We start from the raw sequence: 24,163 nt of genomic DNA, 5'->3' as shown, positions 1-24,163 counted from the left end.
CGGGTGGGAGATCCGTGGGGAGGGACGTGTGGATCAGGGAGTCATCATGCTTGTCAATCTCTAATTGTGCTACAAGATTATCTACTTTATTCTGTATACTGCATGCATGCAAATATAACACCTTCAGTACTGTATTCTTCACCCTTTATACCTTCCTCAGAAAAGATCCCAATGATCCAGAAGTCTGAAACCCTACCGCCTGCACCAATTCTTCAGCCACTCATTCACCTGCCAAGTTATCGTATTTCCCCCTTACTGCCATGTGGAACAGGTAGCAATCCAGAGCTTACTACCCTAGATTTCAACTTTCTGCCTAACTCCCCATATTTTCTCTTCATGACCTCCTCCCTTTTTGTACCCGTGTCATTGGTACCAATATGCATCATGACTTCCTGCTGTCAACCCGCCCTCCCCCCACCATCTTTAGAATGCCATGGATCCGATCCAAGACATCCCTGACCTTGGCACTTGGGGAGGCAACATATCATCCAGGTGTCTCTATCAAGTCCACGGAATCTGCTTTTTGCTCCTCTAACCATTGAATCCCCTATTACTACTGCACTCTTCTTCTCACCACCCCTCCACTTCCCTTGTGAGCCACACAGCCAGGCTCAGTGCCTGGTTGCTGCAGCTTCCCCCTGGTAGGTGGCCCCCACAATAGTATCCAAAGTGGTATACCTACAATTGAGGGGGAATGGCCTCAGGGTTACTCTGTGCTGGCTATCTATTTCCTTTCTCTCCCCTGACAGTCATCCACGTACCTGCCTCCTGCAACTTTAAGAGTGGCATCTCCCAGTAGCTCCTATCTATCACTGCCTCATTCTCTTGTATTAGCCGCGGATCATCATTCTGCAGCTACAGTTCCTTAACATGGTCTCTAACATTAGAGACCAATTTCCCCCGCGATTAATAAATTCAACCAATTTCCCCCGGGATTAATAAAGTATGACTATGACTAATGAGCTACAGCTCGTTGCACCTCATGAAGCTGTAGTTTGCAGGGAGGATGGAGTCACATGGTGTAAGCAGAATTATCTGTAGCTTAATGTGAAAAAGACTAAGGAGATGGTGGTAGACCTGAGGAGAGCTAAGGCACCGGTGACCCCTGTTTCCATCTAGGAGGTCAGTGTGGACATGGTGGAAGATTATAAATACCTGGGGATACGAATTGAGAATAAACTGGACTGGTCAAAGAACACTGAGGCTGTCTACAAGAAGGGTCAGAGCCGTCTCTATTTCCTGAGGAGACTGAGGTCCTTTAACATCTGCCGGACGATGCTGAGGATGTTCTACGAGTCTGTGGTGGCCAGTGCGATCATGTTTGCTGTTGTGTGCTGGGGCAGCAGGCTGAGGGTAGCAGACACTAACAGAATCAACAAACTCATTAGTAAGGCCAGTGATGTTGTGGGGATGGAACTGGACTCTCTGACGGTGGTGTCTGAAAAGTGGATGCTGTCCAAGTTGCATGCCATCTTGGACAATGTCTCCCATCCACTACATAATGTTCTGGTTGGGCACAGGAGTACATTCAGCCAGAGACTCATTCCACCGAGAAGCAACACAGAGCGTCATAGGAAGTTATTCCTGCCTGTGGCCATCAAACTTTACAACTCCTCCCTTGGAGGATCAGACACCCTGAGCCAATAGGCTGGTCCTGGACTTATTTCCATCTGGCATAATCTACATATTATTATTTAATTATTTATGGCGCAACTGTAACGAAAACCAATTTCCCCCGGGATCAATAAAGTATGACTATGACTATGAGTCACCCAGAGTTCCCACATCTCACAGTAAAAACATACCATTACTTCCAAACTCAATCTCAGCGCACCAGCTATGTATTAACAGGGGGAAAAAAAACTTATTAGAAGCTTACTTACTTAGAACCTCTGCCTGTGCTTGGCCAAGCCTGTTGAGCCAAAGGCTGACCACTCTAACTCTGGCCCAGTCCAACAATGGCCGTTGTGCTTACACCTTTTTATTGGCCCTCAGCTGACTGCAGCCTGGCTAAAAAAGTTGAAAGCACTAGAGCCCTTTTTTAAACCTCGTCCTGCGTCACCAACAAATGGCACTGCACTGTCTACAGCACGCTGATAGCTCCAGGACTCTTTTAAAATCTTGCACCGTGGCACAGCGAATGACCTTTCACACTGATTGCACTTGAACTTGTGTGAGTGTTTTACTATCTGGCCATAACATATTGATTTTGATTTTGTATTTAGTTACATTATTGTGTGACATTTATCTTCTAACAGCCCTGCCTTGCACTAAGCTTGTCTCTATTATTAATTGCTCCAAGGTTTCATGTACTCAGTTCTACAATTTATTCTGTATGCCTTACAGTGAAACTATATTGATACACTGTCAGCATTGGATAAAGACTCCTTTTGATCTCTATGTAAAATATTCCTCTATTTAGCTCCTTTGGAACATATTATTTTCACATATAGTCTCTAACTCTGTTCATTCAAGTAATTTCCTCAACTGTAGAGACAAAACTAAAACCAGAAAAAAATACATTAACTAGACTTTATAATGGAAGTTGGAAGTTGGCTTATTTTTTGTAATTATTCAAAAGGCTAACAGAATTCTGAAGCTCTAATGAACCACCATAATTTACCTTATTGAGCTCTGGCAAAACATGATCATCAGACATTCTCAACATTGCTAAAAAACAAAATAAGAGATTATCATTGAAATAACTGATCTCATCTTAGGTTATTATGAAACACAATAAAAATAGACATTGCTGGAAACACTCAGCAGGTCAAACAAGATCTGAGGAAAAAGGTAAGATTTCATCAAAATGGTGCTTCCAGCACTTTCCTACTTCTATTTGAGATTTCCAGTTATTTTTTAATTATGAAAGATAATTGCAAATACTGTCCCTTGAAACAAGAAGTTTAGCCAACTGTTAATAACCAGATGTATGGTCCTGTGCAACTCAATGCATAATGTCTGCAAAAGGTGACTTCCAAAAGTTCAGTGTGAGAAATGACGTTTGACAACAAGACAGGATTTAACCAAATGTGTCACCAAGTAGTCATAATGAACAGAGGTAAGTAAACAGGGAACAATCAGAACATTCATCACTGCTTTCAATACCAGACTTGGGCATGTATTTTTTTAAAATCAGTCATCAAACTACTTGAAAATGTGCTGAAAGATGCAGTCCTTATTTTAGACTCCTGGTGGATGCTGCTACTCATATAATGGCAATTTAATACGCACACCTATTATTGTTACTTCTATCTGCTACACATGCTTCTATTCTTCATAAGTTCCTAATGACATGCAAATAATATCCTCTTACATGGTTTTCTATTTTTTTTTGGAAAAAAGAAAGAAGGAAAAAAGAACCCCTACTAACTAAAACAAAAAACCCCTAATAACAAAAAAACCAGGAAAAAAAACCCATTTGGAGCACAAACTCAGAGCTATACGCCATACAAGCTTCCATAAAAAAAAAACATCAATCCGCCAACCAAATCCATTTACCCAAGAATCAGAAGAGGACCATCTTAATTAACTCAAATCATATGATAGTAACGGGCAAAAGAGCCCCCACAGTTTCTCAAAGTCAAATATAGGATCAAAAGTTCGACTTCTGATTTTTTCCAAACTAAGACATAACATCACCTGAGAGGACCATTGTATCAAAGTGGGAGCAGAAGCATCTTTCCATCTTAATAAAATAGCCCTTCTAGCCAATAATGTGACAAATGCAATTACGTGTTATAGAAATACTGTGAATATATTGAGGAATTATACCAAACAAAACTGTTAATTTATTAGGTTGTAAAGTGATTTTTAAAGCTTTAGAAACTGTAGAAAAATAGATTTCCAAAACTGTTTCAATACAGAACAAGACCAAAACATATGTGTCAATGTAGCTATCTCAGTTTTACATCTATCACACTGACTATTAACATTAGGAAATATTTTAGACAATCTCTCCTTTGTCAAATAATAACGATGTACTATTTTAAATTGAATTAGAGAGTGACTGGCACAAATCGGAGAAGAGTTGACCAACTTCAAAATTCGCAACCAATCCTCTGTTATCAAGGTTATGTTAAGCTCTCTTTCCCAATCTTGCTTAATCTTAAGTAAAGGATAGTTATCCTGTTGTAATAGTAAATTATAAATTTTCCCAATGAAACCTTTCACCAAAGGGTTCATTTTTAAAATAATGTCTAACAGGTCAGAATCTTGTATATATGGAAAATTACTTAAACATTCTTGTAAGAAATGTCTGACCTGAAGATATTGCAAAAAATGTGAATATGAGAGAGAATATTTAGTTACTAATTTCTCAAAAGACATCAATCGGCCTTCTTGAAACAAATCCATAAAGGAAAAAATTCCTTTATTCCTCCAAAGAGAAAAGGTAGGATCACTAAGTGAAAGTTTAAATAAATAGTTTCTATAAATTAAACTAAAAAGGTTAAATTTTTTAAGATGAAAAAACGTATGAAACTGGTACCAGATTCGTAATGACTGCTTAATCATAGGATTTATATTTAGAATAGAAATTTTAGGTAATTGTACAGGTAAAGGAGCTCCTAATAATGAAGTTAAATAAAATTGTTTCACAATTTTCAATTCCAGATCAAACCATGGCGGTCGTTCAATTTTATCGGTCCAATATAACCAAGAACACACATAACGTATATTAACTTGCATGTTCAACAAATTCATCTACTTATCACTGGGGATTTTAGGTCTTATTTTTGTTTTACCAATTTTTTATTTTATTTCACACTGCATATCTGCCCAAAGGACCAAGTGATTTTCTATCAAAAAATTTAGACACATGGAATATTGCTGCACTGAAAACATAAAAAGGTACATACACCATCACCACATATCTTGATAATGGTCAAGTACATCACTACTGAGGAGCAGTTTTCTAAATATTTTATGTAGAAACTCATTCATACAAAAAATAGGTCTATCATCATAGAAATAACCTTTGACAACAAGACAGGATTTAACCAAATGTGTCACCAATTAGTCATAATGAACAGAGGTAAGTAAACAGGAAACAATCAGAACATTTATCACTGCTTTCAATACCAGACTTGGGCACGTATTTTTTTCAAACTACTTGAAAATGTGCTGAAAGATGCAGCTCTTATTATACACTCCTGGTGGATGCTGTTAGTCATATAATGGCAATTAATATGCACACCTATTATTGTTACTTCTATCTGCTACACACGCTTCTATTCTTCATGTTCCTAATGACATGTAAATAATATCCTCTTACATAGTTAATGATGATTCCAGATAAATTATATTAAATTGATATTTAAAATGCTGGAAGAACTCAGAGCATTCAACAGCTGTGGAGAGAGATAAAGAACTAATGTTTTAATTCAATGAGGATTAATTCTGAAGAAAAATCATCACCTGAAGCATAGGCAGGCTCGCTCCCCACAGACTCAACCTGACCTGAATAAGAACATAAGAACACAAGAAATAGGAGCAGGAGTAGGCCATCCAGCCCATCGAGCCTGTCCCGCCAATAAATAAGATCATGGCTGATCTGACCGTAAACTCAGCTCCATCTACCTGCCTTTTCCCCATAACCCTTAATTCCCTTACTATGTAAAAAACCTATCTAACGGTATCTTACATATATATAGTGAGGAAGCCACAACTGCTTCCCTGGGCAGAGAATTCCACAGATTCACCACTCTCTGGGAAAATCAGTTTCTCCTCATCTCCGCCCTAAATCTTCTACTCCAAACCTTGAGGCAATGTCCCCTAGTTCTAGTCTCACCTACCAATGGAAACAACTTTCCTACTTCTATTTTATCTATCCCTTTCAAAATTTTGTATGCTTCTGTAAGATCCCCTCTCATTCTTCTGAACTCCAGAGAGTATAGTCCCAGGTGACTCAATCTCTCCTCATAGGTTAACCCCTTCATCCCTGGAATCAACCTGGTGAACCTCCTCTGTATCGCCTCCAAAGCCAGTATATTCTTCCTCAGTATAGAGACCAGAACTGCACACAGTACTCCTGGTGCAGCCTCAGCAGTACCCTGTATAGTTGCAGCATGACCTCCCTGCTCTTGAATTCAATCCCTCTAGCAATGAAGGCCAACATTCTGTTTACCTTCTTAATAACCTGTTGTACGTGCAAGCCAAATTTTTGCGATTCATGAACAAGCACTCCCAAGTCCCTCTGCACAACAGCATGCTGCAATCTTCCACTATTTAAATAATAATCTGCTCTTCTATTATTCCTTCCAAAGTGGATCTCGCATTTAGCAACGTTGTATTCCATCTGCCAGACCTTGGCCTACTCACTTAATCTGTCTATATCCCTCTGCAGATTCTCCACACCCTCTGTACAATTTGCTTTTCTACTCAGTTTAGTGTCATCAGCAAATTTTGCTATGCTACACTCAGTCCCCTCTTCCAAATCATCAACGTAAATGGTAAACAGCTGCGGGCCCAGCACCGACCCCTGCAGCACCCAACTCACCACTGACTGCCAACTGGAGAAGCACCCATTTATACCAACTTACTGCCTTCTATTGGTTAACCAATCAGCTATCCATGCCAATACACTTCCTCTGACTCCATGCATCCGTATCTTATTTATAAGTCTCTTGTGCAGCACCTAATTGAATGCCTGCTGGAAATCCAAGTATACGACATCCACCTGTTCCCTTCTATCCACTGCACTGATTATGTCCTCAAACAGGAGTTTGTCAAACAGGACCTGCCCTTTCTGAATCCATGCTGCGTCTGTCTAATGGAACCACTCCTTTCTAAATGTTTCGCTATTTCTTCCTTAATGACAGCTTCAAGCATTTTCCCAACTACAGATGTTAAGCTAACTGGCCTATAGTTGCCCGTCTTTTGCCTACATCCTTTTTTAAGAAGTAGCGTGACATTTGCTGTCTTCCAATCCGCTGGGACCTGCCCAGAGTCTAGAGAGTTTTGATAAAGGATTACCAATGCGTCTACTATAACCTCCGCCAATTCCTTCAACACCCTGGGATGCATCCCATCAGGACCAGGCAGGCCCTGTAGTTTGCTCATCACTATCTTTTTAGTGACAGTGATTTTATCGAAGTCGTCACCTCCCATTTCGTCCATAACATCCTTCTTTGGCATATTAGACGTGTCTTCCACCGTGAAGACCGACACAAAATAGTCGTTCAATGCCTCAGCCATTTCCTTGTCACCCAATACCAATTTCACCTTCTCGCCTTCCAAGGGGCCTACGTTGACTTTAGCCGCCCTCTTCCGCTTTATATATTTATAAAAACTTTTGCTGTCTGTTTTTTTATTTTGTGCTAATTTACTTTCTTACTCTATCTTCCCTTTCCTTATTTCTTGTTTAGTTGTTCTCTGTTGCTTTTTAAAGTTCTCCCAATCCTCCAGTCTCCCACTACTCTTTGCGACTTTGTACACATGAGCTTTTAATTTGATACTATCTTTTATTTCCTTTGTTATCCAAGGCTGGCTCTCCCCACACTTACTGTCCTTACTTTTGACTGGAACATACTTTTGTTGAGCACTGTGAAAAATCTCTTTGAAAGTATTCTACTGTTCCTCAACTGTCCTACCAAATAGCCTATGCTTCCAATCCACATTAGCCAACTCCTCCCTCATCCTGTGGTAGTCTCCCTTGTTCAAGCATAATACACTAGTTTTAGATCTATTTCATCCTCCATCTGTATGCAAAATTCAATCATACTATGATCACTCTTTCCAAGAGGATCCCTGACTACAAGATCATTAATCTTACCTGTCTCATTGCACAGGACTAGATCAAAGATACTATTTTCCCTTGTAGATTCACTAACATGCTGCTCAAGAAAGCCATCACGGATGCATTCTATGAAGTCCTCCTCAAGACTTCCTTGACCAACCTGATTCACCCAATGTATGTGGAAGTTAAAATCCCCCATGACAACTGCTGTTCCATTCTTACAAGCCACAGTTATTTCTTGAATAATCATCTCTGCCACTGCAATATTTTTATTAGGTGGCCTACAGACAACACCCACCAGTGAATTTCTCCCTTTACTATTCTTAATCTCTATCCGTTCTGCTCCGTAGATCTTGTATCGTCTCTCACAATCGCCCTGATCAAATCCCTAATCAAGAGCGCCAGCCCATCTCCTTTGCCCATCTTTCCATATTACCTGATACTCTTGGATATTTAATTCCCAGTCATCTCCACCTTGCAACCATGTTTCTGTAATGGCCACTAAATCATATGCCTTGATACTGATCTGTGCCACAAGTTCACTAACCTTGTTTCTAATACTACGGGCATTTAGATAAAGTGCCCTTATATTCATTGTCCTTTTAGAATCTAGTGACCTATGTGATTTTTGCATTTTACTTTCATGCACTCTACTGTTACTTTTTTCTTCACTAATTCTAGCTTTGGTCTCTGCTTCACTTCCCTCTTCTTTTCTGTGTGGGTTCCCATCCCCCTGCCATATTAGTTTAAAACCTCCCCAAAAGCACTAGCAAACTATCTCCCTAGGACATTGATCCTGGCCCTGCCCAGATGTAGACCGTCTGGATGGTATTGGTCCCACCTCCCCAGAAGCGGTTCCAATGCCCCAAGAATCTGAAACCCTCCCTCTTGCACCACCGCTCAAGCTGCATATTCATTCTAGCTATCCTGCTATTCCAACTCTGGCTAGCACATGGCACCAGTAATAATCCTGAGATGATTACCTTTGAGGTCCTCCTCTTTAATTTATCTCTTAGCTCCCTAAATTCAGCTTGTAGAACCTCATCCAGTTTTCTTCAAGGCTGCTCACCCTCCCCTTTCAGAATGCCCTGCAGCCTCTCTGAGACATCTCTGACCCTTGCACCCAAGAGGCAACACACCATACGGGAATCCCGTTTGTGGCCACAGAATCTTCTCTCTATTCCCCTTACCATGGAATCCCCTACCACAACAGCTCCGCCACTCTTTATCTTGCCCTCATACGCAGCAGAGCCACCCACGGTGCCATGATCCTGGCTACTGCTGCCTTCACCTGATGAGCCATCTCCCCCAACAGTCTCCAAAGCGGTATATCTGTTTTGGAGGGAGATGACCGCAGGAGACTCCTGTACTATCTTCCTGCTACTACTCTTCCTGTTGGTCACCCATTTCCTATCTTTCCTTAGATCTTTAAACTGCGGGGTAACCGACCCACTGAGTGTGCTCTCCACAACATTCTGAGCATCTCGGATGCCCCGTGGTGAGTCCATGCACAGCTCCAGTTCTGCCATGCAGTCTATCAAGAACTACAGCTGGACACACTTCCTGCACATGTAGTCTTCAGAGACACTGTCAGCTTTCCTGAGTTCCCACCTGTCACAGGAGGAGCATGGCACGGGTCTGAGCTCACCTGCCATGTCACAGCAACGGATGTTAGCAGAAGAGGACCATGGGAGAAAGGGAAGAGCCTGCTGGGGAAGTCGAAGACTGTTATCTGTGAATCTCTGCGAATCAGTTCTTTGCTTTGACCCTTCTTCGCCGAAGCCCCGCTTGAGCCAAAGCCTTCTCACTCTGCTACCCTCTCACTCCACTGCCCGCTGTATATGGCAGTCTTCTTTTTAAACTCTTCCTGCTCTCTACTGCAGTACCTTGCCAACATCAGCAATTCTGCACTGAGTGGATATTTGAACAGACATAATGGAATTGTATACAATCAATTTTAAAAGTAAACCTATAATCAACTTCTGTCAATTTCTATTTTTATATTCAGCATTAAATATATCTTTATCTGGCTAAATAACCATCATAATTCAAATACCATGTTTGACTTTGTCCAAAATAGTGTTAATAATAGTGAATTTCATTCTATCTTGTTAATTGGACCTAACCTACCTTATAGAAATGAAACAACATTCAAAATTGAACACACAGTAGATAGAACTAAGAATGTATCTAATAAAATTAGATTTTCTTCACCTGCATATAGCCATCTGAAAAATGCCTTGAAGCTTTTCATACTACTGTCTATAACCCTGAAATAGAACAAATTATTTTAGTAATAAAATCATTGTTTTTCTTAATAGCTATATTTAAGGCAGAACTAATATTTTCCTTGGTGTGCCACAACCCAGCATGGATAGTTGCAATGAAGACAAAAGGGTTCAAAAGTTTTCATTATCGGTAATGGATAAAAGTGTCTTTTAGGTGGATAGATAGATATGTGAACATGTTACTGCAGAACAACAGACTCATTCATGTAAAATCAAATCAAATGATTTTATAAATTTTTTAAACATGTTGGTAACTGAGAATGGGTCATCTCAGTGAAGTATTACAAAACATTTACTTCCATTTAATTCAGAATTTATATTTGGTTTAATGTCAGAGACCCCAGTTATTCATATTACATCACTGCATTGGTTGAGAGGTTTTGATAGGCAAAGCAATGAGAAAAGTTTTGCCTTGGGTCAAAGGTTTCCTCTACAATTTTTAATGCCTCTGATATTCAGAAATATTAATGATTAAGTAAGAATCACATTGATAATGAAAGAGAATAAAACTTCAACCAAACACCTTTTGCATTGGACTGCAAATGCCTATGTGACTATTTCTTACAACTTAATGTCATGGAATTTGTGGTGCAATAACTGTGAAGCTAGCAATATTAAATATGTTAAGATATTTAGGTACACATAGTCAATGGACTGCTAGAATCGGGATGGTTTTCCAAGTTGCTCTGCTCAACAGGAAATTTACTGTATCAATATCTTGTTTACATACTAAAGAATAGGAAGCATTAGGGTTGTTCATTCTTGTCCTTTTTTTTAAAAAGAGCAATGTCTTTGGTTGCTAGATATTTAAATTAGAAAAAAAATCTCTTCCCTTCTGATCCTTTTAATCCATTCCATCTTCTACTTTTTTTTTCTACTTGCTATCTGTTTCAATTGACCTAGTTCAGATTTTGTAAGCCTCTTAATGTTTTCCCTTTGACTGGTTAAAGAACTGCAAAGTTGGTTGATCCAAGTACACAACAATTCTCCTTTGTCTAACCTTTTGTTATTTCCTCAAAGGATACCAACAGATTTGACAGGCAAGATTTTCGCCTAAGGCAACCATACTGACTTTGACCTATTTTATCACGTGCTTCAAAATACTCCAAAACCTCATCCTTAACAATCAACCCCAACATATTGCCAACTACTGAGGTCACGTTAATTGGCCTATAATCCAGTGATTCTTGAAAGATTATTACTAATGCCTCCACAATCTCTTCAGCTACCTCTTTCAGAACCCCAGGGTGCAGTCCATCTGGTCCAGGCAACTTATCTAAATTATCTACCTTCAGACCTTTCAGTTTCCCAAGAATCTTCTCCCCAGTAATGGCAACTTCACACACTTCCATCCCCCGACACTCCTGAACTTCTGACATACCGCTAGTGTCTTTCACAGTGAAGACTGATGCAAAATACTTATTCAGTTTGTCCGCCGTTTCCTTCTCCCCCGTTACTACTTCACCAGCATTATTTTCTAGCAGTCCGATATCTATTCTCGCATCTCTTTATATATATATTTTTTAAAAATTGGTATCTTCTTTGAATTATTGGCTAGCTTAACATCGCATTTCATTTTTTCCCCTCCTTTTGGCTTTTTTAAGTTGCCTTCTGTTGGTTTTTAAAACCTACCAAATCCTCTAACTTCCCACCATGCCCTCTCCTTTGCTTTTATGTTGGCTTTGACTTTCCGTCAGCCACGGTTGCGTCATCTTGCCTTTAGAATGTATCTGTCCCTGTGCCTTCCAAATTGCTCCCAGAAGCTCTAGCAATTGCTGCTCTGCCGTCATTCCTGCTAGTGTCCTCTTCCAATTAACTTTGGCTGGCTTTACTCACATGCCTCTGTAATTCCCTTTACTATAACACTGATACATCTGACTTTAGCTTCTCCTTCTCAAGTTGCAGGATGAATTCTACATTGCCACTGGCTCCTAAGAGCTCCTTCACCTTAAGCTCATTACAGAATAGCTGATCCCCTAGTGGGCTCAACCACGAGCTGCTCTAAAAAGCCATCTGTTTGGCATTCTACAAATTCTCTCTTGGGATCCCGCACCGACCTGATTTCCCTAATCTATCTGCATATTGACATCCACCATGACTATTGCAATATTGTCCTTTCGACGACATTTCCATCTCCTGTTGTAATTTGTAGCCCACATGCTGGCTACTGCTCAGAGGCCTGTATAGAACTCCTATCAGGATCTTTTTACCCTTGCAGTTCTTTTTTTTAACTCTTTCCACAAAGATTCTATATCTTCTTATCTCTTCCTTAGAATTTGATTTCTTTTTTTTTAAACCAACAGAGCTAAGCCACCGCCTCTGTCTACTTGCTTGTCCTTTTGATACAAAGTGTATCCTTGGACGTTAAGCTCCCAACTATAACCTTCTTTCAGCTATGACTCAATAATGCCAACATTGTCATACCTGTCAATCTGTAACTGTGCTACAAGATTATCTACCTTACTCTGTATACTATGTGCATTCAAATATAACACCTTTAGTCCTGTATTAATCACGCTTTTTGATTTTGTCCCTTTGTTACATTGCAAGTTAAACCACTGACTACAATTTTGCCCTATCTTCTGCCTGTCCTTCCTGACAGCCTCACTACATACTGCCTCTGCTTGTATACTCTGCAGAGTCAGAAAGGACAGCAAATATGGTACTCAAGGTGTTGTATCAAAATGCATGTAGTATACGAAATAAGGTGGATGATCTTGTTGCAATATTACAGATTGCCAGGTATGATGTTTTGGCCATCACTGAATTGTGGCTGAAGGATGGTTGTAGTTGGGAACTGAATGTCTAAGGTTACACGTTACAATGGAGGGATAGGAAGGTAGGCAGAGGGGATGGTGTGGCTCTACTGGTAAGGAATGCCATCAAATCAGTAGAAAGATGTGACATGGGATCGGAAGATGTTGAATCCTTGTGGGTTGAGTTAAGAAACTGCAGGGGTAAAAGGATGTTGATGGCAGTTATATACAGGCCTCCCAACAGTGGCTGGGAGGTGGACCACAGGTTACAACAGGAAATAGAAAAGGTGAGTCAAAAGGGCAATGTTCTGGTAGTCATGGGAGATTTTAACGTGCAGGTCGATTAGGAAAATCATGTTGGTAATGGATCTCAAGAGAGTGAGTTTGTTGAACGCCTAAGACATAGCTTCTTAGAGCAGTTTGTCATTGAGCTTACTAGAGTATCAGCTATACTAGATTGGGTGTTATGTAATGAACGGGAGGCGATTAGGGAGCCCAAGGTAAAAGAACCCTTAGGAACCAGTGATCACAGTATGACTGTGTTCAACTTGAAATTTGATAGGGAGAAAGAAAGTAAAGTTCTATGTAACAGTATTTCAGTGGAGTAAGGGAAATTACAGTGGTATGAGAGAGGAGTTGGCCAAAGTAAATTGGAAGGAGCTGCTGGCAGGGATGTCAGCAGAGTAGCAATGGCGTGTTTTTTTTGGGGGAAATGAGGAAGGTGCAGGACACGTGTATTCCAAAAATGAAGAAATACTCAAATGGTAAAATAGCACAGCCATGGCTGACAAGGAAAGTCAAAGCTATTCTAAAAGCAAAATAAAGGACATATAACAAAGCAAAAATTAGTGGGAAGATAGAGGATTGGGAAGTCTTTAAAAACCTACAGAGAGCAACTAAAAAATCATTAGAAGGGAAAAGATGAAATATGAAAGCAAGCTAGCAAATAATATTGAAGTAGATAGTAAAAGATTTTTCAAGTATGTTACAAAATAAAAGAGAAATGAGAGTGGAATTACGATATAGGAGAGTGACGGCAGGAGAAATAATAATGGGGGACAAGGAGATGGCTAATGAACTAAATGAAACTTTTGCATCAGTCTTCACTGTGGAAAACACTAGCAGTATGCCTGATGTTGCAGTGTGTGAAGGAAGAGAAGTGGGTGCAGTTACTGTTACAAGAGAGAAGGTGCTCAAAAAACTGAAAGACCTGGTGGAGGGGCAGGTAGTGTTGAGGAAACAGGTAGGATGCAGAAGGACTTAGACAGATTAGGAGAATGGGCAAGAAAGTGGCAAATGTTGGAAAATGCATGGTCATGCACTTTGGTAGTGGAAGTAAATGTGCAGACTATTTTCTAAATGGGGAGAAAATCCAAGAATCTGAGATGCAGAGGGACTTGGGGAGTCCTTGTGCAGAATACCCTGAGGGTTAACTTGCAGGTTGAGTTGATGGTGAGGAAGGCAAAATGCCATGTTAGCATTCATTTCAAGAGGACTAGAATATAAGAACAAGGATGTGATGCTGAGGCTTTGTAAGGCACTGGTGAGGCCTCACCTTGAGTATTGTGAACAGTTTTGGGCCCCTCATCTTCGAAAAAATGTGCTGGCATTGGAGAGGGTCACAAGGATGATTCCAGAAATGAAAGTGTTATCGTACAAGGAACATTTCATGGCTCTGGGTCTGTACTCGCTGGAGTTCAGAAGGATGGGTGGTGGGGGGGAATCTCACTGAAACCTTTCGAATGTTGAAAGGCATAGACAGAGTAGATGTGGAAAGGATGTTTCCCATCGTGGGAGAGTCTAGGACAAGGGGGCACAGCCTCAGGATAGAGGGGCGCCCTTTCAAAACAGAGATGTGGAGACATTTCTTTAGCCAAAGGGTGGTGATTTTGTGGAGTTTGTTGCCACAGGCAGCTATGGAGGCCAGGTTGTTGGGCTTATTTAAGGCAGAGATTGATAGGTTCTTGATTGGACATGGAATCAAAGGTTACGGGGAGAAGGCCGGGAACTGGGGTTGAGGAGGAGATAGAAAAAAAAGGATCAGCCATGACTGAATGACAGAGCAGACTTGATGGGCCAGATAGCCTAATTCTGCTCCTATATCTTACGGTCTTATACCAACCTCCCCATCACTAACCTTATCACTCCGGTTCCCATCCCCCTGCTAAATTAGTTTAAACCCTCTTCAACAATTCTCACAAACCTGCCTGCAAGGATTTTGGTTCCCCTTGGGTTCAAATGTAACTCGTCCCTTTTATACCAGTCATCCCTTCCCCAGAAGAGAATCCAGTGATCCAGAAATCTGAAGTCCTGCTCCCTGCACCAGTTTATCAGCCATGCATTCATCTACCAAAACATCCTATTCTTACCCTTACTTACGCATGGCACAGGCAGCAATCCAGAGCTTACTGCACTGGAGGGTCTGCTTTTCAGCTTTCTACTTAGCTCTTTAAACTTTTTCTTTTCCCACCTATGTCATTGCAGGCAGCTACCAAATATCAGAGGATGGACTGGCAGCAATTCATATGAAAGTGGTGCCCATATCAGAGCCCTTTGGGTTTAATGCTGTCTGCTGAAATACATTTCATTTTCTGTTAATGAATCAGCCTCTGCACATTGACAAAATCAAATACATCTTATTTAATTTGTACTTACTGTAACAACTCATTTGCTTTTAGTATGAATGTTCCCACAGCATTTATGGCATCTTTGAAAGAAAACAAGTTTTGTAAGTATTGACCAGTAGTACATCAAAATTTAACCTTATGTTGTTATGGTAGCTTTCCAACATGCCACAGCAAAAAGAGGTAAACACAGAATTCTGAATTGCAGATTCCTCAATTGCAAGTTTCTTTGGCTCACTATTAATAAGTAAGGGATTATAATTGCTCTATCATACCATTGGATCATCTTGTCTAATTTGTGATGGTCATGAAAATCAAACAAAAACTCAATAAAAATGTCTACAAGCTTACTACTGGAATTATCATCAGCAAAAATAGTGTGTCTTGTTGGGAAATGATATCAAATTTATAAGATTGGAATAAATCAGCACGAGCTCCACTAAAGTTAGACAGTGATGTGAATCTATTGTTGGTAGACACTTGTCTTTGAGTAAGACCTTGACATCAAGTCTATAATGTTTTGACACGTCTAACATGCCAAAAGATATAATCACTATCACCAGGGGTAGTGATGAGAAAATAATAGCCTATATGTAGACAGATCCCCTGGTTCTGATGGGATGCATCCCTGGGTATTAAAAGAAATGACAGAAGTCCTGGCAGATGCGTTTGTGATAAATGACCAAAATTCTCTGGACAGGTCCTGGTGTACACAGTGTATGCCACACCACCCTTTAAGAAAAGATGCAGACAAACTGTGAGTAATTTAATGTCTGTACTTAGGAAAATGGTTGAAGCTATCATTAAGGACGAAATAGCAAGACAGCTGGATAGAAGTGGCTCCATCAGCAGACACAGCATGGATTCAAGTACAGCAGGTTCCGAATAACAAACTTACTGGAGTTCTTTGAGGATATGAGCACACTAGATAGAGGGGAAGAGATGGATGTTGTATACTTGGATTTTCAGATGTCGATTGATAAGGTGCCACATAAAAGACATATAAGGATGCATGGGGGTAATGTATTAGCATGGATATAGGATTGGTTCCTGAGAAAAGAGAGAGAGTTGGGATAAATGGGTACTCCTCTGGGTAGTGGTAAGTGTTACCACAGGGGTCGCTGCTTGGCTCACAACTGTTCACAATCTACATCAATGATTCGGAAGAGGGGACTGAGTGTAATGTATCTAGATTTGCTGATGACACTAAACTGAGTGGAAAAGTAATTGTGCAGAAGATGCAAAGAGCCTACAGAGAGATAGATAGATTAAATGAGTGGGCAAGAATCTGGCTGATGGAGAACAAAGAGGTCAACCACTTTGGAAGGACAACTAGAAGATCAGATTATTATTGCAATGGTGAAATGCTGTTATACTGAGGGACATGGGAGTGCTTATGCCTGAATAGCAAAAGTTGGCTTGCAGATGCATCAGGTTATCAAGAAGGCAAACTGAATTTGAGAACAGGGAGGTTATGCTGCAATTATACAGGGTACTGGTGAAGCCACACCTGGAGTACTGTATGCAGTCTGGTCTCCTTACTTGAGGAAAGATGTACTGGCTTTGGAGGTGGTGCAGAGGAGGTTCACCAGATTGATTCTAGAGATAAGGAGGTTAGCCTATGAGGACAGATTGAGTCACCTAGGTCTATACTTGCTGGAATTCCAAAGATTGAGAGGAGACCTTATAGAAACATAACAAATTGTGAAAAGGATAGATAAGATAGAAGCAGGAAAGTTGTTTCCACTCGTAGGTGAGACTATAACTAGAGGACACAGCCTCAAGATTTGGGGGAATAGATTTAGGATGGAGATGATGAAAAAACACTTCCTCACAGAGTAGTAAATCTGTGGAATTCTCTGCCAAGAAGCAGCAGTAGAGGCTACCACATTAAATATGTTTAAAACAGAGTTAGATAGCTTTTTGCATAGCCCGGAATTATGGGTTATGGAGAAAAGGCAGGTGGGTTAAGTCTACAGCCGGAACAGCTACGACTTTACTGAAAGGTGGAGCAGGCTCAGAAGGCCAGGATGAATTTTGAGATTCTCTATTCCTGTTTGCTTCATCCATTCTAGATTCCTCATATGATGAGCAAGCCCTGCTTTTTAAGAAGGTACACCAAAGTAAATAATCTAATGCTCGTGGTTCCCAGTAGTATGCATCAATAACGAAGCCTTTCAGGGATGCTCCGAGAGAGTATGGGAATCTTTTCTGTCCACAACATGACTGTTTGCCCTCCCTCAGTCAGTTCTCTACGAAATAGCAGTGTCTGTCATTAGACATTATTCTGACATGTCCTGCACACCTGATCTGTGACCCTTTCAGCAATGTACATGTGGTGGGGAGGTTTGTTTGGGACAGAATGTGGCAGTGGAGTACTCTTCATTGAGAAGTCTGGCATGCCTGCTATACAATGTCTATGTCTCAAAAGTATAAAATGGGCGTATGACAATAGGACGATCCACCAATAGAAAAGACGTTACAGTAAATTATAATGGACCAGATTGTTTTTTTCCCTAAATATTTATTCAAAGCGTATGAACCTCACAGGCTGAGCCAGTATTTAATTGCCAATTACTAGTTGTTCTTGACAAGGTGGTACAGAGCTGCCTTCGTGAAAGGCTGCAGTCCTCAATGTGCGGGCACACCCACAATGCTGTTAGGGAATTTTGAATCAGTGATGGTGTAGGATGGAAAACTATTTTCAAGTCAGGATGGTGTCTGACTTGACAGGGAAGTTCCAGACGGTGGTGTTCCCATGCCTTCGCTGCTATTGTCCTTCTTTCTGATAGAAGTCATGTGTTTTGCAATGTGCTTCACCAGGTATTTTAGAAACATACTTGAATTATCGAGGATACCTATTTTAAATAACAAAACTCTGTATACTGAGAATAGTCATATCTAGTTTCTTAATAGTCATTAATATTCTGTATTTATAAATTTCAAAATATTTTAAATATACCTTCTATTGCAGGCACATCTAATCCCAAAGGTTGGTATTTCTGCTTCCACATAGCCATTCCCTTTAGTTCATTTAAATGGTACAGAAGAGCCTCTGATCCACTGTGTGTGAAGGAAGAGAGAGCAATAGAAAAACAGCCCATGATACAGTATATAAAAGTCACATCATAAAAGAGTTTTTCATCCTAAGAATAGGCCATATAACGAACAATGCAATTGAAAAACTAAATTTATAATGCCAAAAGCCTTTTATTTCTATCTGTATGAAATTTTATGTATGACATATGCTTATTATTTAAGAATCACTATTCAGTTTCAGTTATATCAGCAGTTTCATATTTTATCTTCTAAATGAAATCATGAAAATTATTATGCAGCCTTTACCCTGGTGGAATTAGTGCTCACAATGGATTAATTAGGAGCTCACTTGTCTTTTATTCAAAAGTTTATGGGAACAAGTCCCAATTAAAAATAAACTTAGACTTCATGCTGATCTTCCATGCAATGCTACAATATTGGAGGTTTCAAGTTACATTTGAGATCTTAAACTATCTCTTTCACGGGTGTAATTAAAAAAAACACAAAACTATCTTGAAGATCGGAGATATACCTCAGAGAAGACTGTTTTGTCAAAGTCGTATCAGTATTTATGAAAGCTTGGAAGTATGTAAATTGCATTCTGTAAATTCTTCATAATAATTCTGAATCAAGGTGGACTAGCAATAGTGAATGGTAATTTTACCCTCTCAGTGACATGTTGTGAGAGAGGATTCTATAATAACACACAAAATGCTGGAAGAACTCAGTAGGTCAGGCAGTATCTACGGAGAGGAATAAACAGTAGATGTTTCAGGTCGAGACCCTTCATCAGGACATGGCCCAAAATGTCAAATGCTTATTCCTCTCCATAGATACTGCCTGACCTGCTGAGTCCCTCCAGCATTCTGTGTGTGTTGTTCCGCAACATCTACAATTTCCAGCATCTACAGAATCTCCATGTTTCAAGTTTCCATAATTCTTGTAATTACTGACAGTATCACCCATGAAAACTACCAGATTGTTGTAAAAATGCAATCTTTTAAGGAGCTGAACGGATCATCCTGATCTGGTTTGACTTTATGTGATGCCAGTCCCATACTTAACAAGAGATATAAACCCTTCTTGCAGTGTTACCCACCTTAATAAAAGTCCACAAAAGGGAAATAAGTTCAAAATGGCTCTCCTTTCCTAAGCATCTACAATTTCTTCTGCTGTTAAATCTTCCCTTATAAGGAAATGAACAATCCATTTGCATGGTTGCCACTTACGTAATTTCTAAGATTGACTGCAACATTTTTACTGGGCTAAGTAAAGCCACACTAAACCAGAGCAGCTATGCTTCACAGATTCATTTCAAATCTTATTTTGTTTTTTCCACTAGTTATTAACTTGATATCTCTTGAGTTGGTTGGGGTAGGGGAGGGCAGGGGTGGTTGGAGTTCAAATATACTATTTTAACAATACCGCCTTCATTTTAAATATTAACTTGCTCCATTTGGTAGCTTTATATAAACTAAATCTATATTACCTTTCACTGTTATTAACAGGTGATATCGCCATACCATGACTGAAATATCTATGTTTATATTTGTCCATTCTAGATGAATGATTGTTGTAAGAGTCAAATATCTAGATTGTATTTATGGCTGTATTCCACTTCAGTGCTTGCAGTTAATTTAGTTTGGATAGCAAATGCCAGATATTGGAAGTAGTAGAAGAACTGCATTGATTTAAAAACTGCTATTCATTTAGCAACTACTCCCTGGTGGAGGTGAAAAAGCTCATGTTCCTCATGGGAATAATTCTGGAAATGTGTAAAATAACAATATTGTCCTAAAAGAAATAAGCCCAAAGCAAGAACAATGGAAAATCCATATTTGTTTAATTCACAGCTATAAAAATGAAATATTGACAATATTTAAAAAAACACAACAGTTTGATTCTGATCATATCTTACAGCTGTTGTCCAGCATAAAAACTTGGAAATGCACTTCAATAATAAACTCTTCTCAATTTAAAAGAATGATATTCTACCTTTGCAGGTGACTAATAACCAATTTCTGAATACTAGAGTAAGATGATTCGATGGACTGACCAAGCTTCTTTAAACCCTGTTTTAAACAAAGAAAAATGTTCACAGGCAAAATGGAAGCCATCATTTCACAAAAAGATTGTATCAAATTAAAGAAATAACTTTACCAAAACCACTTTTATTAGTATATTCAAGATTACTACTAGTTGTCAAAATTTTTATTCAATTCTTTCTATTTTTCAGTATACTTACTTTAACTGTTAGCTGGTTCATAAGTAAAGACTGCAATTCTGGACTACAAACAAAAACACACATTTTAGTTACAGCTAGACAATGTAGATATCTTGGCAAATTTTTAACTAATCAAGACGCAAAATATTTCACAAAGAACAGTAACGGGGGATGGATATGGAGGAGTTAAAGATGTTGGGTGTGCTGAACCAGGAAAAAAAAAACAGGCAGAGTTAAAACAGGTGAAAATTAATACACAAGTAGAAGCAGTGGAATTAAGTAAAAGAAATTTGAAAAGAGATGAAGGTAATCACATATGAAATGCACTTATGTACACAGCGGAAACTAATGGATGAAAGATTAAGACAGAAAAAGCAGAAAAATGGTATTTGGTTCCAAATAGTGGTTTTACCCATATAAATTTATTATATAAAAACTAAAATAACTTAAAAATATCTTATTTAAAAGTCAGCAATATCCAAATAAAATCAAGAAAACATGTATGTAAAATTAAATAAAATAAGCCTTTGATAGATATTAAAAGTTATGGTAAGTTATGGAGAAAAAGAAGCACCATATAAATTAGTTAAATCAAACTTAACTTTAGCAGCCAGCCCCCAAAATGAACTTGATCTTTAGGGGGAAATAAACATCACATACAGACAGTTAAATAAGACTGATCTTTTAATCTTAGACCAGGTTTCTTAAGAACAAATAAAATAAAATCAGCATCAACATAAGACCCAATAAGATATAAAGGCATAAAAAAAAATGAATTGATTTAACAGGTGCTAAGAAGAAGGCACTGAAGGAAAACAAGAATCAAAGAATAAATATTTCAAGACAGCTTATAGTTAGCGTCATCGTCCTCAGAGAGAAGGAGTTCTAGAAACACTTACATTGGAAAAAAAATTATTAAATATACAAATAAATGGAACTATAAAGAAATAAAGTCAATCATTTGAAGCAAACCTGACAACCTACCATGATGGAAGTAAACATGTCAAAATTCAGGATTTGCAAATCAAATGTAAACAGGCATACTACATGCTAATTTTTATACATATTTAAAAGGTATTGAAATGATGGTTCATTATTAACTAACAGGAAAATGAATCTGTCAGATAAATTATTAAGAACATGCATGTGCTATTTTAATCATATTTTTGTTATAATATTCATGAGGCTTAACAAACTTACCTAGCTTTACCCCACATCAGGAGCTGCATGAATTCTTCCTGCACTGAAGTTTGAGTATTTTTTTCCTAAACAGAAAAATAATTACATTTGAAGATTCTGGAGCAAATAATCTCACATCTGGGATTCTCGGTGCCATATAGGCTATTACACAGCAATGGAAATAGACAAAATTAATTTCCAAGCAATGGTGATAAAAGCGGAAAACGTTGCCAGTAGGCAAAGAATGGCTGCTAGACGAGGTATTTTATACTTTTAATTATTTGGGCTATTTTAAACGTATTTATTTTGTGTGTTTTTAATTTTAAAGGACACATTTCAACAATCTTTATACATTTGTAATGTTTAACCTTTACTGATTTTTGAATATCCATCAATGTTAGAAACATATACATGTAAACTCCTTGGCAGTATTTCAGCCTGAAAGTGTTGTTTCCTGGCTGTCAAAGCAATTATGTGGGCTTTATGATTAGGGGAATACTAGGTTAATTCAAGTAATTAATACAGCAGGTAAGGGAATGGTGAGCATGGATATTTGCTGTTCCCATGAAATTCTGGACTACTGGGATGAAAGGCTTATCTTCTCTCTGACTTGGTTAAAGCATAATTATTTCGAATGCCACTGAAGGATTTCTCTGCTAAGTTTCAGCTAAAGCATTTAACTTGCACCATAATGATAATTGCATGTGATCAACTACCCCAATGAAAATGGAATAACAATCGTAACACTCTTCAGAAGTTTCGGTCTCCAAGAGGCTTATATTTCTGAATATTGTGTGGCCACTTATAACATTTTAAGCATTAAGATCTTATCTTAATAATGAAATTCAATAGAATCATAATCAAATTAAATAATTAACTTTATTTTGTCTAATAATCTTGAATTAACTCTCCAATCTTTGTTCATTTATACAGAATATAACAACAATGGTTATTTGCTAATACAGGTTGAGTACCCCTTATCTGAAAATCCAAAAACATCCAAAATATAACCATATAACAATTACAGCATGGAAAACAAGCCATCTCGGCCCTTCTAGTCCATGCCGAACTCTTACTCTCACCTCGTCCCACCGACCTGCACTCAGCCCATAACCCTCCATTCCCTTCCTGTCCATATATCTATCCAATTTAACTTTAAATGACAACATCCAACTTGCCTCAACCACTTCTGCTGGAAGCTCGTTCCACACAGCCACCACTCCCTGAGTAAAGTTCCCCCTCATGTTACCCCTAAACTTTTGTCCTTTAACTCTCAACTCAAAACCTGAAATTTTCTTGAGTGCTGACATGATATCACAAATGGAAAATTCTACAAGGCACTGGGAAAGTTCCCAGGCGATGTGCAGGTCTCTGTGCACCAAGGACAGTTCTGAGAAGTGACCTCACATATGTAATGAATAGAAGGTAATGATAAACAAAAAGAAACACTTCATAAAGTGAAAAATGAAGATCTCAATTGTGTATTGAAAGAGTGTATTCATCAGTGTCAGAGTCAACACATGCCGCTTAATGGTATGCTGATCATTAAACAAGCAAAGATTTACCACGACAAACTGAAAATTGAAGGTAATTGTGAATATTCAGCAAGCTAGTTACAGAAATTTAAGAAAAGGTATGACATTAATTTTTTAAAGAGTCTGTTGATCATGAAGCAGCAGAAAAATTAATTGACGAGCTTTTCAAGACCGTCTCTGATGAAAATCTAACACCAGAGCAAGCCTACAATACTGATTGTTATTATACCTTACATAAAACCTTAAAAAAGTACATTACAAATAGAGTATTGTAACCTTTTAATCAAAGCACAACATTGTAAGTGGCAACTGAAAGTCCGCCATTGTTTGTTGTTCAATAGCTGATTCAGATATTCTCCTATTGCTGCTGTGCTGCTTTTGTTACCCTGGACAATTATATTTTCATTACATTAATGTTATGTAATAATTTTTACTGTTAAGTACACATGTGATGAGCAAGTGTAAGACCAAGATTGATTACCAATAGAACATAAATTCAGAGTTGGAAATGATGGTGATCCCAAGCTATCTCATTATATATTCCAAAATCTGAAATCAGAAACACTTCCAACCCCAAGCATTTTGGATAAAGAGTACTCAATTCTACTACCAGATTGACTATTAGATTACCAAGACAGAGGTCAGGTTTGGTGTAAATCTATGTTCCAATGCAGGACAGGATATAACTATTCAAAGAGATTAGTACCAAGATTCACTTTGAATATAATACCTATTATGATTAGTTCAAGTTCATGGGCTGGAAGGGCCTATTCCACATTG

General features: G+C 38.7%; 1 protein-coding gene and 1 long non-coding RNA gene across 5 annotated transcripts in view; one reads left to right on the top strand and one right to left on the bottom strand.

Moving 5' to 3' along the window:
• anapc4 (anaphase promoting complex subunit 4) overlaps positions 1-24,163 on the bottom strand; it is a 115,836-nt gene that overhangs the window by 38,628 nt on the left and 53,045 nt on the right. For all 4 annotated transcript variants that reach the window (XM_063043341.1, XM_063043340.1, XM_063043342.1 and 1 more), the window contains 7 exons: positions 21,870-21,934; positions 20,691-20,733; positions 20,441-20,517; positions 18,369-18,469; positions 15,438-15,489; positions 9,953-10,008; positions 2,624-2,670 (listed from right to left, as the gene is read on the bottom strand). In XM_063043341.1, the coding sequence (XP_062899411.1) occupies positions 2,624-2,670; positions 9,953-10,008; positions 15,438-15,489; positions 18,369-18,469; positions 20,441-20,517; positions 20,691-20,733; positions 21,870-21,934 (441 nt within the window). The remainder of the gene's footprint in view (positions 1-2,623; positions 2,671-9,952; positions 10,009-15,437; positions 15,490-18,368; positions 18,470-20,440; positions 20,518-20,690; positions 20,734-21,869; positions 21,935-24,163) is intronic.
• The window catches only part of LOC134344096 (uncharacterized), a 38,734-nt gene that overhangs the window by 3,523 nt on the left and 11,048 nt on the right, over positions 1-24,163 (top strand). Inside the window, exon 2 of the long non-coding RNA XR_010017360.1 lies at positions 21,943-22,108. This is a non-coding gene — a long non-coding RNA (uncharacterized LOC134344096). The remainder of the gene's footprint in view (positions 1-21,942; positions 22,109-24,163) is intronic.

This window comes from Mobula hypostoma, chromosome 3 (genome assembly GCF_963921235.1).
Source record: "Mobula hypostoma chromosome 3, sMobHyp1.1, whole genome shotgun sequence".
NCBI classification, from domain to species: domain Eukaryota; kingdom Metazoa; phylum Chordata; class Chondrichthyes; order Myliobatiformes; family Myliobatidae; genus Mobula; species Mobula hypostoma.
Note: the sequence above shows the minus strand (reverse complement) of the source record. Positions and strands in the feature narration are given on the sequence as shown.